Here is a 21,499-nt window from a genome sequence, read left to right as displayed (position 1 = left end):
AATACCTTTGAAAAATATTAATTATGAATCGGAGAGTGATTCAGATATAATGTTCAAGTTGAGTTGTTGTAAATTTATGTTTAAATAAGGTAAAGAATATCAAATTGTAAATTTCAGTATATATTAGTAAAGAACCAATGATATATTATTTTATTGGTTGAAATTAATTTTTATGTCCCATGAACGAGTTCGAGTTCGATCAAATATGTGGATATTTGTTTTATTTTATATGAGTTTATTATAATTTGTTGTTTTTAGTATATTGATATATTGATTGAACGAATCGTATGTTAAAAAAAATAAAAACAAAGAAATCTCTCTTTTTTTATTACATGAAAAAAAGATGAAAGTAATAGATAAGAGTTGCGGAAATGTAGTAGTAACAAGCAAAGGATGTTACGAAAGGATGTAAGCAAAGGCATATTCTTTTATTCATGAAGTGAACTAAACAAGTTGTGGTTTTCATTTTGCCTCTGCAGATCCAAGCTGTCTCTCTCTCTCTTCTTTCTCTCTCTAAAGATTTAATAAAATCAATCAAAATCTACAAACCACTCTCTCTGTACATCATCATCATTTATCATTATCATCATCATTATTTCCATCAAATAGGAAAGGGAAATAAATTTGCATCTCATTTTGTGTATTTTTCCATTTTTTTTCAACTTTCTTCTGAAGACTTCTCTGTTTTTGTATTCCGATTATAGCAGGCACGTTGAGATTCTTTTTTTTTTTTTAGTGTTTTTTTTTGGGTTTGTGTAGTTTACGTTTGTGTTTTTTATGTTTTGGGAAGAAAGTATTTGTTTTTTTTTTTGAATTTTGTGTCGAGTTTTCGTCTTTGAGAATCTTGATCGAACATCAGCTGTTGTGTTTTGTAATTTAGGTGTCTGTACTTGGTGAATTTAGGGTTTGGAGATTAGAAATTTGAAAAAAGAAAGTCAAAGGCTTTTTGAGGGTTTTTGAAGTTTGATTTTCTCGGGGAATGCTATACCTGAAGCAACCTTTGGTGGCGGTGATGGGGTTTAAAAGTTTGGAGAGAGAGTAAAAAGAATTGTGGATTAAAATTGAATGCCAGAGTGATTGATTCCCGAGCCCGAGGCTCGGGGATCGCGAAGAATAATACAAAGCAATGGCAGATGTGTTAGAAAATGTGCAGGAGCAGCAGCATGAAGTACAGGCCGCTTCTCCACTTTGTCCTCCTTTGCAGCCTCCTGAAGGGTTTATGCAGAAATTCAGACTCTATGAGACTCGATCGGTATAAGATTATCTTTCCAGTTCATGATGTCATAACCTGTCAAAATTGTGATCCTTGTTTTATGATTCAGGAATGCAAAAAGTTATTTTACTAGGATTTTTCTAGATTACTTGAGATGGTAATTGAAGCTTATGTACGTTGTATTAAATTCTTGTGATTGCTTGCTTTGTTAATTCAGAATACGCTAGAAATATTTCTGTTATTGCTTGACCTCTTGAGTTTCCACTTTCCTCACATGGCAAGTTTGGATTTAGTGCGTAATGATCAGTTCAAATTTTATCAGATGCTGGAAAATATATAATTATGTAATGTGAACTTTCACATTGACTGAACTTAAATATTTGACTGACTCAAAAGCCTTCAGCTGGAGCCTCGATTAATACATAAGCTGGAAACTCGCAATATTTACCACGTGCTAGTTAATTGAGGGTTAGATTAGCAACTTTCCGTACGCCGGACTACTTTTAGCATTAATGAGGTGTAAAAGTTCAGAGCCCCTCGAGACACTGAGTTCTAATAACTTGTTCACTGTCTATAGCTCTTATTTGCTTTTATCATTGACTGATTAGACAAGTGTGAACTGCTGTGCCCAATGGGGTACAAATCTAGTAACCATGTAATTACTGCAAAGCATGTTGAGGTTATGTTTTTTGTACATGTTATTTAAAATATTTACATGTATGGATGTTACTTGTATGTATTTTGCTGAAATTCAACAATTTGGTAACTCACCTTTCTCTCCCTTTCTACAATTTTTTGATATATTTGATTGTTTATCGGATTTTTTGCAGAAATTTTATATGGTAGGAAGAGACAAAAGTAGAACATATTGGAAGATTCTGAAAATTGACAGGTTGGAACCCTCGGAGCTCAACATTCGTGAAGATTCTACCACATATACTGAAAGGGAGTGCTCTGACCTACTGAGAAGGATACATGAAGGAAACAGAGCAACAGGAGGACTTAAATTTGTTACTACTTGTTATGGCATTGTTGGTGTGTAGATCATTGAGTGTCTTCTGTTATGTATCAAGAAAGAAAGCCCGATACACCTGATCATCTTATTCTTGTTCCTTTCATATTTTCAGGATTCATTAAATTTCTTGGGCCTTACTACATGTTGCTCATTACCAAAAGGAGGCAGATTGGTGCAATCTGCGGTCATAATGTCTATGCTATCTCCAAAACTGAGATAATTCCGCTGCCAAATCCAGCTGTTAGATCCACCATGATTAACTATAAGAACGAGAACAGGTTACAGCCTTTCTACATATAGATATGCTTGTTCATGTATCATTTTAGTTTAGAGGAATGATGGTGCTTTAGTTTTTATTCATATATTAAACTGTTAAATCATTCATGTGATATATGGTCCATTTAGTAACCATTTCTTTTGTATTTATGCTTTGAAAATAACCGCAGTTACTTTGGATCTTCTCTTTTGTCAAGGCTTTTATACAGTTGCATCAAGTCAAATAATCATTCAGTCAATTTGTAGCAGTTATGTACCTATTAATCAAGTAGTAAAGTCGATCCATTTTCTCCATCTTCTATGCAGCTCACAACCATGATTCCATCGATTCACCTTACTATCAAATGTTCATTTTTCAGTTATCTCTAATGATCTGTCCTGGAAGCAACTAATATTGAATTGAACACTAGGAGAGTAATTCTGGTGCAAATAAGTTGGATGCCGACTTCATCTGCTTGGGCTTTCTTTTACGGCAGATAGTTGCTTCTGACATGTCATTATGATGATGTAATGATAGTTATAATGGCTAAATAACTTGAATGGCAGAGAGTGTCAGGTAGTTGGGATTGAGATTGAAGTATATGGAGAGGGAGAGATTTCGGGCAATGGGTGTGCAATAGTGGTAATTGCTACATGAAAGAATACTGGAGTCTGTGATCTTTCATACTTTTGTCTAGGGAGGACTTAATTCATTGATCCAGACATCTTTGGCTAGTGTTTTAAGAATCTTTGAATTTAAGACTAAGGATACTTGACACTTGTTAGCATGGTAAAAGTTCCCAAATCCTTAAGTGTTGACTTTTGGAATAGAGCTTGTAAACCAAATATCAGAGTGTATAACTGATTTCTAAGACTAAAGATACTAACAAAGATTTAGCTGCTTTACTGTTGGCACTTCTTAACAATGGTCAGAGCTATAGAAACCAAATACGAGGTACGTGAACCACTTTGTAAATGGTGCAACCCACGTCTTAATTTGTAGCTTCCTGTAAATAATGCTCCATGTCAAGCACCTAACTCAAGCCACTTCTCACTATGTCTCAACTTCCCCCTTACATGACTACTAAGTGTATGACTACAGCATGCAGTTTACATTATTTCCAATTAAGTACCAGGCTTCCATAAAAGAAACATTAATATAGACACTCAGTACCATTTTGATTCTATTAGTTGTATGCGGTAAAAGTGTAGTTGATTTGAGTTGAGTATAGCATTAAACATCATGTATAATTAATATGTTCTTTAACAACCACATGTTTTACTTTTGCTGAAAGGTAATCAAGAAAGGAATTTTTCCATTTTTACTTATGTGATGACTTAAGAAAGTTCATGCTTTTTCAACTTTATTCTTGATTTTATATTTTCTTTCTACAACTAGTATTGACCACTCAAAGTTAATGGTAAAACATGTTGATTTTGGACTTTATAAGAAGTTCTCTTTTTGCATTTTCTGATTTCCAATTTTGATTGCATGAAATCTTTGCTTGATTGTTTTATTAAGCGTTAGTAATTTGTTGGCCACATAGATACAAGAAGCTTTTGTGCATGGTGGATCTTACAAAGGACTTCTACTTTAGTTACTCCTATAACGTGATGAGGAGTCTCCAGAAGAACATGTGTGACAAAGAGACCGGGCAAGTCTTATATGAAACTATGTTTGTCTGGAACGAGTTTCTTACTCGTGGAGTACGAAATATTCTTCAGAATACAATATGGACTGTTGCATTGGTCTATGGGTTTTTTAAGCAGGTGAGGTTCTGATTTACTTTCAAGACATGATGGTCATCCTTAGAGTTATCTATTCTAGTTGTCCCATGTAGTAGCAGTGATATATATACCTTTTTGCTCTCATGAGTCAAATATATTGTCTGTGTTAAAGGATTTGTATATTGCCAGCTACATAATATCTGGGCATTGTATATTGTCTTGATTACTCTATGCTGCATGTATCCAGGCTACAGTTTCTATATCAGGGAGGGATCTCAAGTTGACTCTAATTGCTAGGCGCTCGCGGCATTATGCTGGTACCAGGTAAAGACAGAATTGTGAATATGACAAAACAAAAAAGTTGGATTTATTTGGTAACAGCCGGAATGCAGTGGGCATAATAAATCCGAACTACACTGTTTTATGAATTTATAAAATTTTTGGTCTCATTACTTTGCATGCTTGAACCTATACATTAACTTTTAGTAGTTTGTTGCCTAACTCAGGTTGTATTATGTATGCCTTCTGGCTTATTGAGATGATTCTTGCCTTTGTTCATTTTTTTGTTTTTGGTTTTCTAAATTGGTCATGGGGGTTGCCTGGTAAGTTCTTTTTCCATTTCCCTACCCATGCATCTGAAGGTTAAATATCTTGAATGTAGATATCTAAAACGAGGTGTCAACGAGAAGGGCCGAGTTGCAAATGATGTTGAGACTGAGCAAATTTTAGCTGAGGATGTTCCTGAAGGTCTGTCGATGCAAATTAGTTCTGTGGTCCAAAATCGTGGCTCCATACCATTGTTCTGGTCACAGGAAACGTCCCGCCTAAATCTTAAGCCGGATATTATATGTATGTTTGAGCATTTACATGAATGATGTCCTTGTCATTTACATCCAAAAATATTGTATATTTATCTATGTCATGGGTCTGTGTTTTGTTTTCCAGTGTCGAAGAGGGACCAATCGTATGAGGCTACCAGACTTCATTTTGAAAATCTTGTCAAGAGATATGGGAACCCCATCATTATTCTGAATTTGATTAAGGTAAGAGGAATTTGTAATTTTGGCCTTTGGAGTGGAGTTTCTAGCTGAAATAAAACACTCGTTATTTGTTGTTTCAAATATATTAAGCCTCAAAGAAGATATAAAAATTGCCATAATCAAGAAGGTCTTTCTGGCTTGCTATCCTGAAACTTCTCCCTAAAGGAACTATATATAAACCATGGGATCAATTTTTTTCTTCAACAGACAAATGAAAAGAAGCCCCGAGAATCCATTCTTCGGGCAGAGTTTGCTAATGCTATTGAAGTCATCAATAAAGATCTATCTGAAGAGAACCGGCTTAAATTTCTTCACTGGGATTTGAATAAACATTCTCGGAGGTATCTACATTTGTACCTTCATATTTCTATTGGTTATGTTTTTGGAACATCTGACTTATGCTTCCTTTTCGTGATCTTTCATCAGCAAAGCTACAAACGTTTTACTACTTTTGGGAAAGGTGGCCGCATATGCTTTGATGCTGACAGGTTTTTTCTATTGTCAAGCCACACCACAGATGGTACCGGAAGGGCATCTTAACTGGCCTACATTTGAGTGAGTCGCTTATCTAATGTGGAAAATTGTTTAATGCTTAGTGACAGCCTGCATGTATCATTGGAATGCTTTAACAATAATTTTTAGAATCTCTTTTGTTCATGACTTGTTGGCTATTGTATATGGCCTATCTGTTGAAATAATACTGAGACCAAAATGAAAACACATTAATGATTTGTTTTGCACTAGGCTATTATTGGAATACTTTAGCCAAAATAATGTCAATGTTGTTTTGCTTGGTCCAGTTGCTGGAATGTGATGCAAATCAAATTTGTAAATACAAATAAGGTTTTCTTGATTGCTTTAAGTGCGCAAAACGGTTGCAAGCCAAGCATAATGAATGACTAGGTGGCAACATCGGATTATGTCGGCAGTAATGAACGACAAACAAACATTTCAGCCTGCTACTATGAATGAGTAAGGTGCTAAAAATGTTCCACTGGCACAGGAATTTTGCTGCTCCTGGCACATATTCTCACACTGATATGGAAAGGCACAATGAGGATGAGAACGAGGATTCAGATAACTCCGACAGAAAATCTAGTGGAAGCAATAGCATGGCGAACAGTAATCCTTCTGTCAGGCCACCAATGATCCAAAAGGGAGTGCTTCGGACTAATTGCATAGATTGCCTGGATCGCACTAATGTGGCACAATATGCATATGGGCTGGCTGCTTTGGGGCATCAGCTGCGTGCATTAGGAGTAACAACCTCAACAAAGCTTGAGCTTGACGATCCTTTGGCTGAAGAATTGATGGGATTTTACGAGAGAATGGGTGATACTCTTGCACACCAATACGGTGGGTCAGCTGCCCACAACAAGGTAAGCTAATGCGTTATTTCCTTTTAATTTTGGATACATTAAGAAATATCATTCATTTGCCTGTTTTTGGGTAATGACTTATTTAGAAGTCATTTGATATGGTTGAAAGTGGTCTAGTGCTATTAAGATTCAGGCTCTCTCCTGAAACTTTATGTACTTGTTGAAAGCACGGTATTTTAAAAATTTCAACTGTTTGGTCGGGTATGTGTTCTCTCTATGATTTGATATAGTGTAGACTTTTGCTTCAAATTTAGTATGTAAAAACAACCTTGACTTATACCGAATACCAATGCAGAATCTTTTCCAGAGATTGTGTCATAGTGCCAGAAATTTTCTGTCTAATAAGTAGTAACTTACTTATAAGAGTTCATCCTGATCGAACCTTCAAAACTTAATTTGATTTGACTTATTATTACATATATTTGACCTGGTGTTGTTCAAATCTAAATTATTCTGAGAGCTTGTCAGCGCCAGAGGGGGGGAAACAAAAGGAGTAGCCGAGGTCATTATTTTTTTGTACTCATTTTTTTGTTTCTATTTGGGACTTTGATAAAGCATTAACATTTTTTTTTAAATTTGTCATAGATTTTTTCTCAGAGAAGAGGTCAGTGGAAAGCAGCAACACAGTCTCAGGAATTTTTTCGTACTCTACAAAGATATTACAGCAATGCATACATGGACGCGGAGAAACAAAATGCCATTAACGTGTGAGTTTGTATTAGTTAAAATATTGGATGTGCTTTTTCAAAGTTTATGTACGTATAGAGAGGTTAAATAGGTAAGGGAGATGGATGAGGATGATTTCTGTCTAGCAGGGTAGATAGTTTGTACTCTCCCTGAAATGATCCATCTGCAGAGTAGCGGATTTGATCATTTCCAAAATTGTGTTTCTTGTTTGAGCCTCTGTCTTGCTGTATTTCCAGTCTGATCAACTATTCTCTACTGTTTGCATGATGAAATTGAGCAGATTTTTGGGGCACTTTCAACCTCAACCAGATAAACCTGATGTGTGGGAGCTTGATTCTGACCAGCATTACAATGTCCGAAGGAACGGAGAACCAAATATTGATAAAGATGGAAGGTATGGTTATAGTTATTGCTTTACATATGCTAGAATATTGCTAATCATGTGTTCAGGATAAGCCATTTGAGAATGAGGCAAAACGAACACGGTTTCATATTCTTGGTTTCTAAAACGTGAAACGAATCTCCCAAATGATGCCAAATGGACCCGATTTTCTAAATGATTGACTTGATTAAAAAGATATGATTCTTTTTTCCCCTCAATGTAGTAATAAGTTGTTTCTGGAACATTCCTCCTCATATTTACTGATCATAAAGAGAAGCATGAAGTCAAATTTGGAAATTTCAGAGAGTTCTGAATCTGTAACTGTAGAACAACACTTCTGTCACAAGAGTAGGTGAGATGTTAAGAGTTATATCTTCTATTATATATTATCACATTGCAGTCTTTAAGTATTTCATAGTTAACCTAAAGGTGAACAGAAATGGAGTCTATTTCCTTATGTTTGTTTATTGTATAGGTCTTCCCTCTATCCTTTTGTTCTATAAAAAATCATCACCATGAAGCAATTTCTAATTTTGCAAATCAATGAAATCTGTGTAGAGTTGTGCATTTAGTGTATTGTTTTTCTCCTTGGCAGTAACGTTGAGTAAGATGAACTTAAATTTGTATATGATTTTATTATACATATTAATAAATGTTTTTGTACTTGTGTTTAGTATGACATAATCTTTCTCCAATGCAATATTAATTACTGGGTCTAGAAGCATTAACCAAGGTATTTTTGTTAGATATCATTCCTGCTTGGGCTTCCTGTTGTAATTGCCTTTTGTTTTGGTTCTTATTGTTAAGAAGGAGCAAGGCGTTCCTGCTTGTTGTAATTTAATTTCATAATATTCTTGATGTTAAAAAGAGGCATATCATTTATTTAGTACCAAAATTGCAGAGTCGAACATTATACCAGTTGTCCAAGACATTCTTTGGATATTATTCCCCTCAGGGTGTGAATGATTTTGAACTTCCATATAAATATTCAAACTCTTGTTTCATACTTAGGTCACTTTTCAGAAGATCATGGTCGGATGGGAACATTCTTCGTGAACGTCGTTCTCCCACATCTACGCCAGATATCAATAAAGGTTTCCCTAGTGCGAATTTCTCCAACGATTCAGGAGGAAGCAAAATGCATTCTGAGTCAACACCAGAAATGTCTACTCCCACAAGCGAGTTAGCATATTCAAGGTGATATACTTTCGTCATTATTGTATGGTTTATTAATTTCTCTAAGGCTGAATACCAGGGTACTAAATTTTCATTAAATGTGATGCGGCAGAACTAATAAGTGGAGGTATAAACTGGATAGAATGGGGAATAAAGTAATAATATCAAAGCACTTCATTTTTCTCTGTCCTGTAGAGAAGAGAGACGTAGGACAAATGAGCTCTTGACATTAAAGTGATTTTAAATGGTACTTACCCAGGAGTGCTGGTTTGATTTTTTTCAATAAAAACCTGATATAATCACGCTCAGGTTGATCGAGTCCACTAAAACAAGCATAGGTTTGAGTCCTGCCTACAAGACTAAATTTGAAAATTTTGTCTAGGGTCTTTGTATATCTTAACACCTGATACCCACCCTTTGGAGACAAATGTGGGATTGCGAATTAGGCACCTAAGGCAGTAACCCCCCAATCCCTCATTTCCGGTTCTTCTATTTCTCAAGATATCCTCCAGCCTTTACTTTGTCTAAGCACCTTCACGCTCCCATAGCTCCACTAGTCACTCACCTCCAGTATCTCCACTTTCCTCTTCCAGCAACTCAGCCACCTGTAATTGTCACTATCAGTCCATTCCTGGTTCCTGTCTCTCCTCGGTCCTCACTCTTCCAAGGCTGTTATGACTAAGTTGAAGCTTGGTGCAAGCATCAAGCATTTACTTCAAACAAGGTCTAGACGTCTAATTTTCTGTAGATGATATGACATCCTCCTAGAGGTCCTGGTCATACCAAACCGATACAAGGGTGACTTCAGATCCAGGTTATGTAACTGGTATCTCATGTGGTCTATGCTGTAGTGCATTCTGATAATATGCTAGATAATATAACATTGATCAAGTGTTATGGATTCTGACTTTTCAGATTGTGTTTAGGGTGACATTTTGGTGGAACATGAGCATAACCACTAGGATTTGTGTTCTGATTTTGTTGAAGAATTTTAATATTCTTTATGTTCCCTTCAAATTTATCGTCCTCAAATCATATAAGTTTTTTACTCCAAGTGCACATGATTGATTCATTTCTTGCCCCATGAAGGATGAATATTTCTATATGCGGTTCTTTAATTCCAACTGAAGGTTGAATTCCTATCTTTTCTTGAGTATGGAGGTGTGGGGCTGTTGAATTGTTGCAGATGCGTTTTTGGTGAGACTGGCTACTCTGTTTCCTAATCACCCTCATAGTTCTAGTGATTACTTATGTCAATGGATTCCATGACCTGGAAATAGATGTCTTGCTTTAGCATAATCAGGAACCAGGACTTCCAGGTTCTTGCTTCATTTGTAGGATCAAGCAGCTGGTTTGCATTGAAATTTGCCATCAATTGAGAGCATAAATGTACATGCTGAAGGATATATTTTTTTTTAATTTAGATTTTTGGCCTTTTACTAGATTAAATTTCCATAGCTAGGCAAACAAGCTTAACTGAGCGGTAGGCTTCAGGTGAGAGGATAGCAAAATTGCTATATTGGGGGCTAGGATAACTAAAATGCATTTGGGTACTTTGGGTGGCTCTCATTCTGTTCTCTAAGGGAGCTGCTACAGTTATCATTGTAGTGCCCTTCAGCAGGATTACTAGTATTCTTGTAGTGGATATTGGTTATTGTCGAACATGGGTGTGTTTGCTAGTTCCCGCTCTGGTGATAAGGTCTATTGTTGATATCATTGTAATGTGGTTTTGCATTTGGTTCAATGTCTATATATCAAAATTTGTTGGTCCGTCATATCAGGAGAATTCTACAATGCCATTTGAAGGATTTTATTCATCAACTGGTTTTCCTTTGTTGATAGAAAATTATTCCTCTGTCTTATCTATCTCACCATTTGCTATCTGCAGATATACTTCTTCAATGCCTGCTAGGGAGCTATTTGCTGAAATACAACAAAGAGACCTTGAGCATGAAAATGGGGATGTAATTGACTGTTCAAACTTTGTTGACTTAGATTGGCTTTCTTCCTCTGGAAATTCTTGCGAGGAGGAGTTGTTGGAAAGGTAGTTCTTCTACTGCATGTTACTTGAATTCTTTACTAATATTATTTTTCTATGGTGGAACGGCTGAACTCCCTTATGCATAAGAAATAAACACCAGGACATTCTTTATATCGCAAATGGTGTTTAGTTTTCAACCTCCAGAGCTGTTGACACCTGGGTGCATCAAGCAACATTTTATTTTTATATCAAGATAAATGGACATTCTGGTTGTATTCTCTTCTATTGAGCTCAGTGAAAAACATAAGGTTGTTATTGCACTTTTTAGGCTTGCATTTGTCTTGTTTCTTGGCTTGCTGATTCAACAAGTTAAGTACAAATCGATTAAAAGGTCTTTAGTGAATATGGTAAGTATTCAACAGTACCATTTTCATAGGTATCGTGATGGAACAGTTTCCTGGTCGTGGCCTTTTCATTGCTCAGACTACTTTTGGGTTTTTTTACTTGGATGTGAGCATGAGTCTTATAAGTTATAACCGTTTCCTATAATTTCCATGTACGATAAGATTCTTGTGGAATTTGCCAACACATTCCCTCGTACAATTTGTTGCACATAGCAAGCCTGGATGAAGAAAATATTTTGTATATGTAGACTCTTGGATATCATTTTGACTACACTACAGTCATACTTTGGTAACTATTTTAGAATTTATTTCTAATGTTTGGAGCTAAAACTTGTTAGTCGTTTATCTATGAATCAATTTGTACCATATTCAATATCCTAGGTGGAGGCCTCATACTGTTCTTGATTCTTAAATTATGGATAATGCTATCACTTAAGTTTTGAGCTCGTTGCTCTTTGCTCAAATCAGAAATTGATACCATTTTCCTGTTGAATATTTTAGTTCTCTGCTTCAATACTTTGGGATATGGACTTGTAACGTAATGTAAATGTTATAGTGGCAATTCAGTGAAGGTGCAGAGTTTTCTCTAGCTATATACTGTTCTATAATTGTATAGAACAGCTTGCCAGAAGTTTCATATGTATCTTTTGCAATAAATTCTAGTGAAGTAGTTCTCTGGGATTTTTAGCCATTCCTGTGATATTCATATTCATTGTCTTTTATCCTGGAGTTATACTGTTGGAGAAAGGATAAAATAAAGTTTACCCTTGGTGGAGGTGGAAAATGGGGTTAAGGATGATTACTTGAAAGAGTTTTGTTTGTGTGAGGAGCTAAATATTCCTACTCCTTTTCATGCCCAGGACACTGCTGACAGTCTCTCCAACTGCTATGCTGTCATCAGAAAATGTCGTCAATGAACTGGTTGGGGAAACAACTCCATCCACCAGTGAATGTGGGTCTAGCATGAGGGTTAGTATATATTTCCAAATCTATTTTGTTTCCAAAAATACAAATTAAAGTGCATACTGTCAGTAATGTGTAAAACCATACCAATGGACAATGTTTATTTATTAAGAAGTCACACCTAGCAGCAGTGAGGTGCAACTTTTAAAATCTTTCGTCTAGTTAATTCACTTCTACCAGATTACTATAAATTTGTTTGTACAAACTGGTGGATTAGTGAAAACCAACAAAAGAATTTTCCCCACATGTAGACATGTGTCTATTGTGATGCCCTTAAGGTTTGCCTTTGCTGCAAATCTTTTTGATGTCTGTCACACTACTAATTTTGAAATACTGTCCTTAAATTCCTTGCGCACTGAGTCGTATTTTTGGATTTTGCGAGTCCAGTTTTTGAGTGGTGGTTGCCACATAATTGGGTCACTAGAGTAGAAATTTTTTTAGTTACTCCTGTTTTTTCTTCACCAGATAAGTTTGCTTCGTCCATTTGCTTGTAAACCTGCATAGAGTTCCAAAACATTTGTAGATTGTTAGGTGGCATGGAACATAATATAAATGTCTTGTTTTGGTAATAATATTTGATGCATTCTTGGACTTGTTCTGTATTTACAGGAAATGGAAAACACTGGAACCAACACATGCTATGGCGAAATCCGTAATTATGAAGTTCTTGAAGATTTCTCAGATAGTTTTGTGCGCTGGGTAACCTATGGAGAAACACTCTGCCATTGAGGTGGTTAGATTTGTCCCAAGCACTTTTAGCTGTAGGCTCAAGATCCTCTTGTGGTGCCCATCCATAGAGGAGGGATGTTAGTTCAAGGGAGATGTTGTCAATGAGGAGAAAGAAAAATGTACCAGCATTCTGGTCCAAAAGTCATGTGGAGCATCGCCCTCCTATTCTGCTATGTGGTTTGCAACAGTTCGATCGTGGAAACCTTGGTCGGACCCTGATAACGTAGTTTTAAAGAGTAAATAGACTACAGTTTTAAGATTCTTTCTCGAGCTCTTTTTCCTTTTCCCCCCTCATTTCTTTTGTTTGTTTTTTCTTTTTCCTGTGTTGATATTTAGTCCTTTTTCGTCTGTCTACTAGTAAATGGATGCCAGTGGGTCCTATATGTGTATATATAAACAAGTCCAGGAGCTCCACGTTTGTAGCCCTAGGCCATTGATTCTTTTACATTTATTTGTGGTTTTAACTTCCTGAAACAATTCAGATTGCCAATAAGTTTATGAACGTGACACTGTCATTTCTGTCACAATGAGTTGACCTACTTTAGGATTAGGTTTCTATTCAAATCTACTTCACTGTAAGCGAGCTTACCAAAATTAGCTGAATTCCCTTTTCGAGTTTTACTAAAATGGCTGGCTCAGGATCAATTACCCAGTTCCTTCGCCTATCTTCTTCCTTACTGCTTTCTGGATTTTGATATGTGGCTACCTTTCGAGCACAGCCTCTTGGGCACTATTTCTCATATGGTTATAATTTAATTTCTTGTTTCATCAGCGCTGGACTGCATTTGTTGATTATTGCAAGAGTTCTTAAATTATTTGGTACACGAATATTTTCATGCTAGTGGAAGAGATCAGGGGATATGTGCATGCATACAAGGGCTGCCGACGGCTTTGCAGCCATTATATTGTCAAGTATTTCAGTTTGTTTCATGAATCGGGGGTATGTTTGAACCTGATGATTCTCTGGAGGAAGAGAATCGCCAAAGGGTAGCTATCAGGATTTGTTTGAGGTATATGCTCTACAAAGAGAGGGTAAACTGCAACTTGGTAGGTATTAGGATTGTTTTCACGGATGGTTCACTCAAAAAGGTGAGGTATTTAAATTACCTTTTATGGGTTCAAATAAGATGGTTCATGCTAATTGTAAGTACAAAGGAAATTGAGCTGTTACAAGACAGTTTAGCAGCCCCAACTCGAGTATGTCACAATTCAACCCTAGACCAAATTTCTGAAAGAACAGGCAGAAATGATAAGGGGAAGGTGTGAGGTGAGCTCAGGCTCAGGGGCCAAGGCAGAAGTGTATGACCGGATCACATGTGCAGCGTGTTCCATAGCAAGGGTAAACCTCCCACACACAGAAAATGACACAAAAGCAGGAATACTTTTGACTTGCCCCGTTGTTTATTGCGTCTCAATGAAGTACATGCCAAAATACCAATACATAAATCAGCATATAATAATTTGTAAATCCTGCAATTTCTCTTTGGCAATTCTAATTGTGCATCCACTAGTACAAACACAAGTGAGAATAAAAGGCTTTTGCATCCAATTCAGAGGACTTCATAAATGTTGCTACAACCAAAACAGCTCTGAAAGGCTGCAGCCTGACAAAACACTGCATTTCCAGATCAAAATTTCTAGCATGAAGTTTACACTCTTGACAATGAGAATCTGAACATGCACTCCATCATGAGATAAAAATGTAATTCAATTCCATGATTTGCTGAATCTCTGCAGCTGGAGTTTGAATCTCCATAAAACAAGTCAGCCAAGAATTGGGAGAATTCGGGTAATATGCTCCAATGGGATACCATCTGCAGTACTTTTCTTAAGTTCAGGATGGTTAAATTCATTGCAGGGCAGGATGATGAGTTGGCCATTGTTCTGATTCTTCTCTATAGCCCAACCAGAGTTAGCAACATGGTGCTCAATAACCTTGTCTAGAGATAGACCTTCAATGTTGATGGACTGTAATATAATCCATCACTTAGAATGCTAATAAGTCAAAATCAAATTTCTTAGAATGGGAAATAAACATTTCGTCTGGGCACCTACACTGGCAAAGAGTTTTTAAATTGGCCTAAAGACACTCCAGTCAGAGAACCATACCTCAGCGAGAATGGACCGTGGAACTTTTTGGTAAGTTAGCGAAAGAACGTGAATTGCATATGCTTGAATTGCTTGCTCAAAACCTGATTAAGATAATCATCTTAGCTACAAGTCAAGTTCATTGAGCATACAGACTGGAGGGAGAAGCTAAAAATGAGACTGTAGAGGCTGTCTAGCATATAGATACAACAAAGGGAGCAAAGTTATACTCTTTCATAAGGGAACAGAAGATAAAGTAGAGCATTACAAATTAAGTTGTAAGAGAACTTCTCAGATGGCCCATGGATGTAATTGAATTCAAAATGAAAAATGGCCTTCCAAGCTACGAAAGAAGTTGAACGAAGACAATACTGTAATGTGGTGCGCATGGAAAAAGGATTTCGTCCTAACTTATGATTATCTGCCTAGACATCGTAATTCATACTCAGGCATACACTGCAAATCCTTGTCAAAATTTATCACGGCAGATGCAGCCAAAACTTGCATCATGAACAATTGGGAAAACAAATTCTACGTACATGCAATGAATACAAGTAGTACTCTAAGGTGTGCATGGACACATTACTTCATAAATACAGTGTTCTTTTTCATGTTTAAATCATATTAAATTATAACCTACCATCAACTATTTAACATATACATGGACAAATACTTCATTGATAATAGAAAATGTAAATTATATGTAGCATACAATTCACTCAAAAAGTACAAGTTCATCAAGTCCAAACGCATAGGGAAAATGGGTGTATTTTTAAATACACCACCAAGTACTGTACATGTATGTTTTCCACACTTACTAACTTGGCAAATACCAATTCCCATTACCAGACTGGACAGCCTCCAGTGGGTTGATTCTCTCAAGGGCAGGTTACACGCAAATATGGTGTGATCAAGATGATAATTGGTTAGTGGGTACCATAACAGTCTATGGAACTAGTCTTCCTTCCAACATCCTAAACCATCTAGGCTCCTCACATGAGCATACATGTTAAAATTACAAAATGTTTAATACTAATTAAACTATACTCTTTCTCCCCCAGGAGTCATAGTGCACACACACACATACATGAGAGAACGCATATGAATAACATAAATCCATAATCGCTGTTTAGCAGTGAAAAGGAAAAGGCAACAGTGGCCAACTTTGTACCTGGTACGACCTCTAATATGTGACGGCTTTTGGCAGCTTCATCCCAAAACTGACGGAATCTGGCAGTCTGTACATGAAGATACACACACTCTGAGATGTATTATATGCAACTGTATGCCAATTAAGGCACTGAACTGAAGAGACTGGTTCATAGCATCAATGAGAGAGAAGATGATCAAAGCCTAAAAATACCTCCAGGTAGTGCGAGAGAACAATGAGAGTCTTGAATTGTTCCTCCATTTGCTGATGGTTGCAATGAGAGAGATGCAATAGTCAATTAGACTAATCAACAAGTCTACTAATTCTCAGCAGTTTACCCAAACAAACAATAATGATATGAAGAGCTCATGAAAATTGTGAGCAGAAATAGAGGAAGCCCCTCATGTCTACAGTAACTGTCAGAAACGAAAAATAGGTGAATGAAACAAAAATATACAAGCACATGCATATCTTCTTAACAGCCAACACAAAAACAGAGTCCTGTTTTACACAGAGAACATAATCAAAAGGAGAAAAAGTTGTCAATTATCTGAATCAACTAAAAGCTGAACTATAGCATACAAAAAACATACATGGTAATAGCTTTGAGCCCACAAAACGAGGCAAGAGTTGCACGCAACTGTGATTAACAGTTAAGCAAATAAATGTATAGTAAAAATACCACTCTTTCAGGAATTAGGAAGAGGCACAGGCTGAAGTCAGGGGCTGGCATTGCCATCAGAGCCTGCAGAAAGTAATAGAATTTATAAATCAACAGACAAACTGAATTAACGCAAAAACTCAGAACAAAGACTTTTCTGTTAATGTGTGACTCCACTTACCTTGATCAAAATGCGAGCTACAATCTGAGTACTCATTCTCTCTGGTTCAAACTGTAATTTTGGTTTTTTCAAAAGAACAAATTGATTATTAACTAAAATATCACAAATTGAGCAAAAAAGAGATGCTGCCGAACAAAAAATTAAGCTAGTGAAAAAAAGAAAAGAGAAACACCTGGTAGAGACGCAGAAGGCAAAGATTTGCATTCAAACTATACGTTTGCGACGAGACCTACAATTACATTCACAAAGCAACACAAACGAAAGAATAGTCATTCATCAGCAAACATAGACAATCTCTCATTAGCAAACGAACTCGAATCCATAAACGAATCTCGTAAGCCTAAAAAACAAAAATAATTACAAAACATGCGAATAAAGGGCTGCTACTTGTTCGTTGACGTAGTTTTCAAGATCGGGGAGGATGTCGGGGTTGTAGGGATTGACGGCGACAAGCTGTTCCACCGTGTGCGACATGGCCGACTGCTGCGTCTGATTCGTTGTCGAATTGCTCATCTCTCTTCCCATTTCTCCTGCAATTTGAGAATTCAAGAACACTGCTCTGATGGACAAAGGATGGGATGGATATGGAAGAAAGCTCGACGGGTTAGGGCTTTCAACAGACTACACACCAAATTACCAATATACCCAATTTATATTATGTTATGACTTATGAACCCCTCATATTTTATTATATACTTTATGGGCCTATTACTTTTGATAAGAAACAAATAAATGATTAAATATGAAATAAGATTATTTAATAATTATTATATGGTTTGTTTGCTTGAATTGAAAGATAGATATAAGTGTGGAGGATTAAAGGAAAAATGTGTAAATATCACTTTCATTCCTTAATACTCTGCATCAAATATAGAGATAATTACACCATTTTTTTATAAGTTTGGGGGTAACTATACGTAACGTAAATCTTTTATAATTTGAAAATTTATATCTAACGTTATTAATATTTATTTTTTTCTAACTAATAAATTCTTTTGTTAGTCAAAATTTATCGAATTTGTTAATATTAATAAAAATATTGAATGAAAATCTATATTTAACTCCGTTATGTTTATTACCCACTTATTGCAAATCAAATATTTTTTTCTGACCAAAATACATTTATAAGGATGTAAATCTTACATCCTTATACGCATTAGCCTCACCTTTATAAGAATGTAAGATATACATTCTTATATGCATTAGTATCTAAAAATGGTTTGATCAGAAAATATTTATTAACCAACAATAGGTTAATAATAAGTCAATTGGGGATAAATATATACTTTTTCTTCTTGTTCTTCTTTTTTTTTTTTTTGGCTAATATCAATAGAGTTGATGAATTTTTTACTAACTAATGGTCTATTTAGACAGAAATAAATTTTAAGTGTATTAGATGCTATTTTTTAATTTACAAATAATCTATATGTAATTGTACCGAACTTGATAAGAGGTAGCATGAAAGAGTATTTGCAAAAATATTTGTTTTCAAATAAGTTTTTTTTTGTAAAAGACAAAAATAAAAAAATTAAAAGTTGTAGCAGTATTAAAAATTTGTTATATTTATAAAAAAAAATGTATAGTAAATAAAAGCTAAATTGTGTAGTTTTTGAAGCGGAAAAATACTTCTAAAATAAATCTAATTGATTAAATACCATTTGTTTACCTGTGTTATAAAGATATTAATTCTGCTAAAATTTACACTTGCCATTTGTCAAGATAATTATTTTTGTCAAAAAATAATAAAATTTATTTCAGTTAGTATATATTTATTTGTAAATATTTATCGTTTACATTATTAAAATATTGGATACTAATAAAAAGGTTTAATATTGAATTAAATAATGCTCCATCAAATAATATAATTATTTATTGATACGCAATAAGTAAACTCGTAAAATTGAAAAATCTACATACTTTTATTAATTAACCATAACAACTTAATCTATACGTTTCTTTTTTCTAATATAGGAATCATATTTAAAAATTCTAAACACCAACTTTAAATGTGCAAATTTGATGAAAAAATTAAAGAATTAAAATTCAATTAAAATTATTATGATAAAGATCAAGTATTACAAAACGAATTGAATGTACCTAAAAAATAGCCAAAGCAGTTACAAGTGCTCTTTTTGGCAGCTCAGGAAATTATTTATTTTTATAGTTTTAGCTTAAATTAGTTTAAACATAAAATTTGTACGTTAAAAATACTATTTTTTGACTTGTTTAAACTATTGTAAAGACCCTCTAAGTAATGGGCTTGAAGCTTGTGAGGAAAATAAAAGAAAGAAAACAAAGACAAAAAGGGCAAATTCATAACCATATTGTGGAGCATTGGGCCAAGCTACTTGGGCTGCCAATTGTTAATGGACTTGCTGATATTCCTGACATGGGCTTTGTGCCTCTATAAGAATATTTTGATCAGTTCACTATAAAAACTAGATGAAAATTTAACGAAAATTATCGAATTTGGTTAATTGTTAGATGCAAGCTAAAATTAGAGGGTATTGATAATTTTTCAAATAACGAAAAAATATTCATAATTATGCCAAATTTGATAAAAAAATAATTATGATTTACCCATCATTTTAACATACTTAAAATGTGTGACATACTCAAATTTGTATATAATAATTTTAACTTTAAAAAATATTATTTTGTTAAATATATATGTTAAATAAAAAACATTAGAAAAACTAAAAGAAACACATTAAAATAAATAAATAAATAAATTGGTGTTGGTTCTCGTCTTCCCATTTTATTTCCTGCCCAGCACATACCCAAAGTCCATGTGGCCATTTTCTCTTCTTTGACTCAAAGTCGTGGTTTAGAAAAGTCAGAAACTCCGACAACGATTTCCGAGGAGTAGGAACAAAATCACTGTTGAAAGCCTCCAAAATTGAAATCTATGTCAAGCTTCACAAAACGGCATATTAGAGTTGGCCAATCAAATTTAATAGACTTATTATATCATTAATTATTATTATTTTACTGTACATTAATTACATAAATTTATAATATAATTGACTTAGATTGAATCCAAACCTAATTTAAATTAGATTTTTCATACATCAATAAAAGAAATAAAGTCTAATGAATTCAGTTAACTCATGATGAATATACAATGAAGGACCAATGAAGCTTTGTTTGAATAGTGAGGTGGAAGCTTTACAATTAAGAGGTTGTGAGTTTGAATTTTGCACATCTACATGTAGTCAATTTTTTTTGGTGTACTTTAAATACATTTGTTTATTTGAGAATATCAATATATTTGATTAATCGAAAATTGTACATCCTGGTATTTAAATTTAATAGTAATGAATGATGTACTAATGATGTACCAACCTCTTAACCTTAAAACATTGCGATTCACGCAAAGGGAACATCAAGGAGACAAGATCAAAATTTGTAGGACTCAGCAGTTGCAATTTTGAGATTCACTCACATTTCTGATCTCAACCCTTTTAGCAAATTCTTGGAGGATGACTTGAAACATAAACCATCAAACTGTCTGTTGTTTCTTCATATTCACACTAATTGGTGGATGTAATTGAAAATTTGATTTCTGTCTAAAAATGGTAGAGTCATTATGCTTAAAATAATGACATTGCATGCTTTCCTTCACACAATTTGCATTGCCTCAACCTCAAATATGTCCTGCATTTGGTGTTTTTTGTGCATTGACTATGTATGTGTATAATATATAATTTTAAAAAAATTGAATATGTGTCTGTCATTTATTTAAATGATGTATTGTCCACTGGATATAACATATGCAGGACCTAAGCCCTAGATGCACATTAGCTACTTTTGTGCTGCATATCTGTATATTATCTAAACATTTGTTGCCTATCAATCATTATTGTGGTTTAGTCATCCAAATCAAATGTTGCCAAATCTACAGTATGATTTTGAATCTTGCTAAGATAATTGGTAGGACTGATCTGATTAGTATATTGATTCCTATGTGATTAAATCTGAATTTTTTGCAAACAATAAGCCAGTCCTGATGGGTCTGTGGGTGCTACTATTGTTTTTCTAAAAAAAAAATACTTATTGTATATATTTATATGTATATATTATTTAGCAATTATTTTCTTCTCTTAAAATGGTATGTTATTTGCTTAAGATAATTCGTATTAGCAACCATAAAAACACATCATAATCATTTGACGTTGTCTCAAAGAATTGGTTCAAATTGCTTTCCTAAAATACCCTTTAATTATGGTTGATGATGATGCTGGTTGTACCATCACATCCCCATCAACCAAATGATAAAGAAACCAATGAGTTATTCATTACCCTCAATATCCTTGTAATTCTTTTTTCTTTTTTCTTTTTTTAAAAATATTTTTTTTCATTAAATCAATCATGCGATTCATTGCAACAATCCTAATCAAAACAAACAATATCTTCTTAAAACAAACATTTTTGTATTGAAAATGCATGTCCGACACCATGTCATTG

At 34.7% G+C, this 21,499-nt stretch overlaps 2 protein-coding genes across 2 annotated transcripts; one reads left to right on the top strand and one right to left on the bottom strand.

Moving 5' to 3' along the window:
- Positions 1 to 453: 453 nt before the first annotated feature.
- Positions 454 to 13,479, top strand: LOC105173725 (phosphoinositide phosphatase SAC3). Its single transcript, XM_011095591.3, has 16 exons — positions 454 to 1,252; positions 2,044 to 2,248; positions 2,341 to 2,506; positions 4,031 to 4,253; positions 4,459 to 4,535; positions 4,873 to 5,060; positions 5,157 to 5,254; positions 5,459 to 5,592; positions 5,678 to 5,806; positions 6,255 to 6,630; positions 7,216 to 7,337; positions 7,598 to 7,711; positions 8,711 to 8,896; positions 10,764 to 10,919; positions 12,121 to 12,229; positions 12,833 to 13,479. The coding sequence occupies exons 1-16, from the start codon at positions 1,127 to 1,129 to the stop codon at positions 12,950 to 12,952; spliced, it is 2,529 nt and encodes an 842-aa protein (XP_011093893.1). The 5' UTR covers positions 454 to 1,126; the 3' UTR covers positions 12,953 to 13,479.
- A 927-nt stretch (positions 13,480 to 14,406) lies between these two features.
- On the bottom strand, positions 14,407 to 17,651 carry LOC105173724 (eukaryotic translation initiation factor 3 subunit K). The gene is made up of 8 exons (XM_011095589.3): positions 17,420 to 17,651; positions 17,205 to 17,261; positions 17,033 to 17,083; positions 16,873 to 16,935; positions 16,404 to 16,454; positions 16,212 to 16,278; positions 15,062 to 15,144; positions 14,407 to 14,920 (listed from the first exon to the last, which is right to left on the bottom strand). Exons 1-8 carry the CDS (start codon positions 17,555 to 17,557, stop codon positions 14,717 to 14,719), a joined length of 714 nt encoding a protein of 237 aa, XP_011093891.1. The 5' UTR covers positions 17,558 to 17,651; the 3' UTR covers positions 14,407 to 14,716.
- Positions 17,652 to 21,499: the final 3,848 nt, after the last annotated feature.

Source organism: Sesamum indicum, linkage group LG11 (assembly GCF_026168435.1).
Source record: "Sesamum indicum cultivar Baizhima isolate 11 linkage group LG11, ASM2616843v1, whole genome shotgun sequence".
NCBI classification, from domain to species: Eukaryota; Viridiplantae; Streptophyta; class Magnoliopsida; order Lamiales; family Pedaliaceae; genus Sesamum; species Sesamum indicum.
The sequence above is the reverse complement of the archived record's forward strand: the minus strand, read 5'-3'. Positions and strand labels throughout refer to the sequence as shown.

Excerpts from the sequence above, each read along its gene's own strand:
- LOC105173725 (XM_011095591.3), top strand. The coding sequence starts at position 1,127 with ATGGCAGATGTGTTAGAAAATGTGCAGGAGCAGCAGCATGAAGTACAG. Across the intron at positions 2,507-4,030 it reads AACTATAAGAACGAGAACAG|ATACAAGAAGCTTTTGTGCA; the intron begins GTTACAGCCTTT and ends TTGGCCACATAG. Across the intron at positions 5,061-5,156 it reads TCTTAAGCCGGATATTATAT|TGTCGAAGAGGGACCAATCG; the intron begins GTATGTTTGAGC and ends TTTGTTTTCCAG.
- LOC105173724 (XM_011095589.3), bottom strand. The coding sequence starts at position 17,557 with ATGGGAAGAGAGATGAGCAATTCGACAACGAATCAGACGCAGCAGTCG. Across the intron at positions 16,936-17,032 it reads TAGCTCGCATTTTGATCAAG|GCTCTGATGGCAATGCCAGC; the intron begins GTAAGTGGAGTC and ends TACTTTCTGCAG. Across the intron at positions 16,455-16,872 it reads TCCTAATTCCTGAAAGAGTG|CAAATGGAGGAACAATTCAA; the intron begins GTATTTTTACTA and ends TGCAACCATCAG.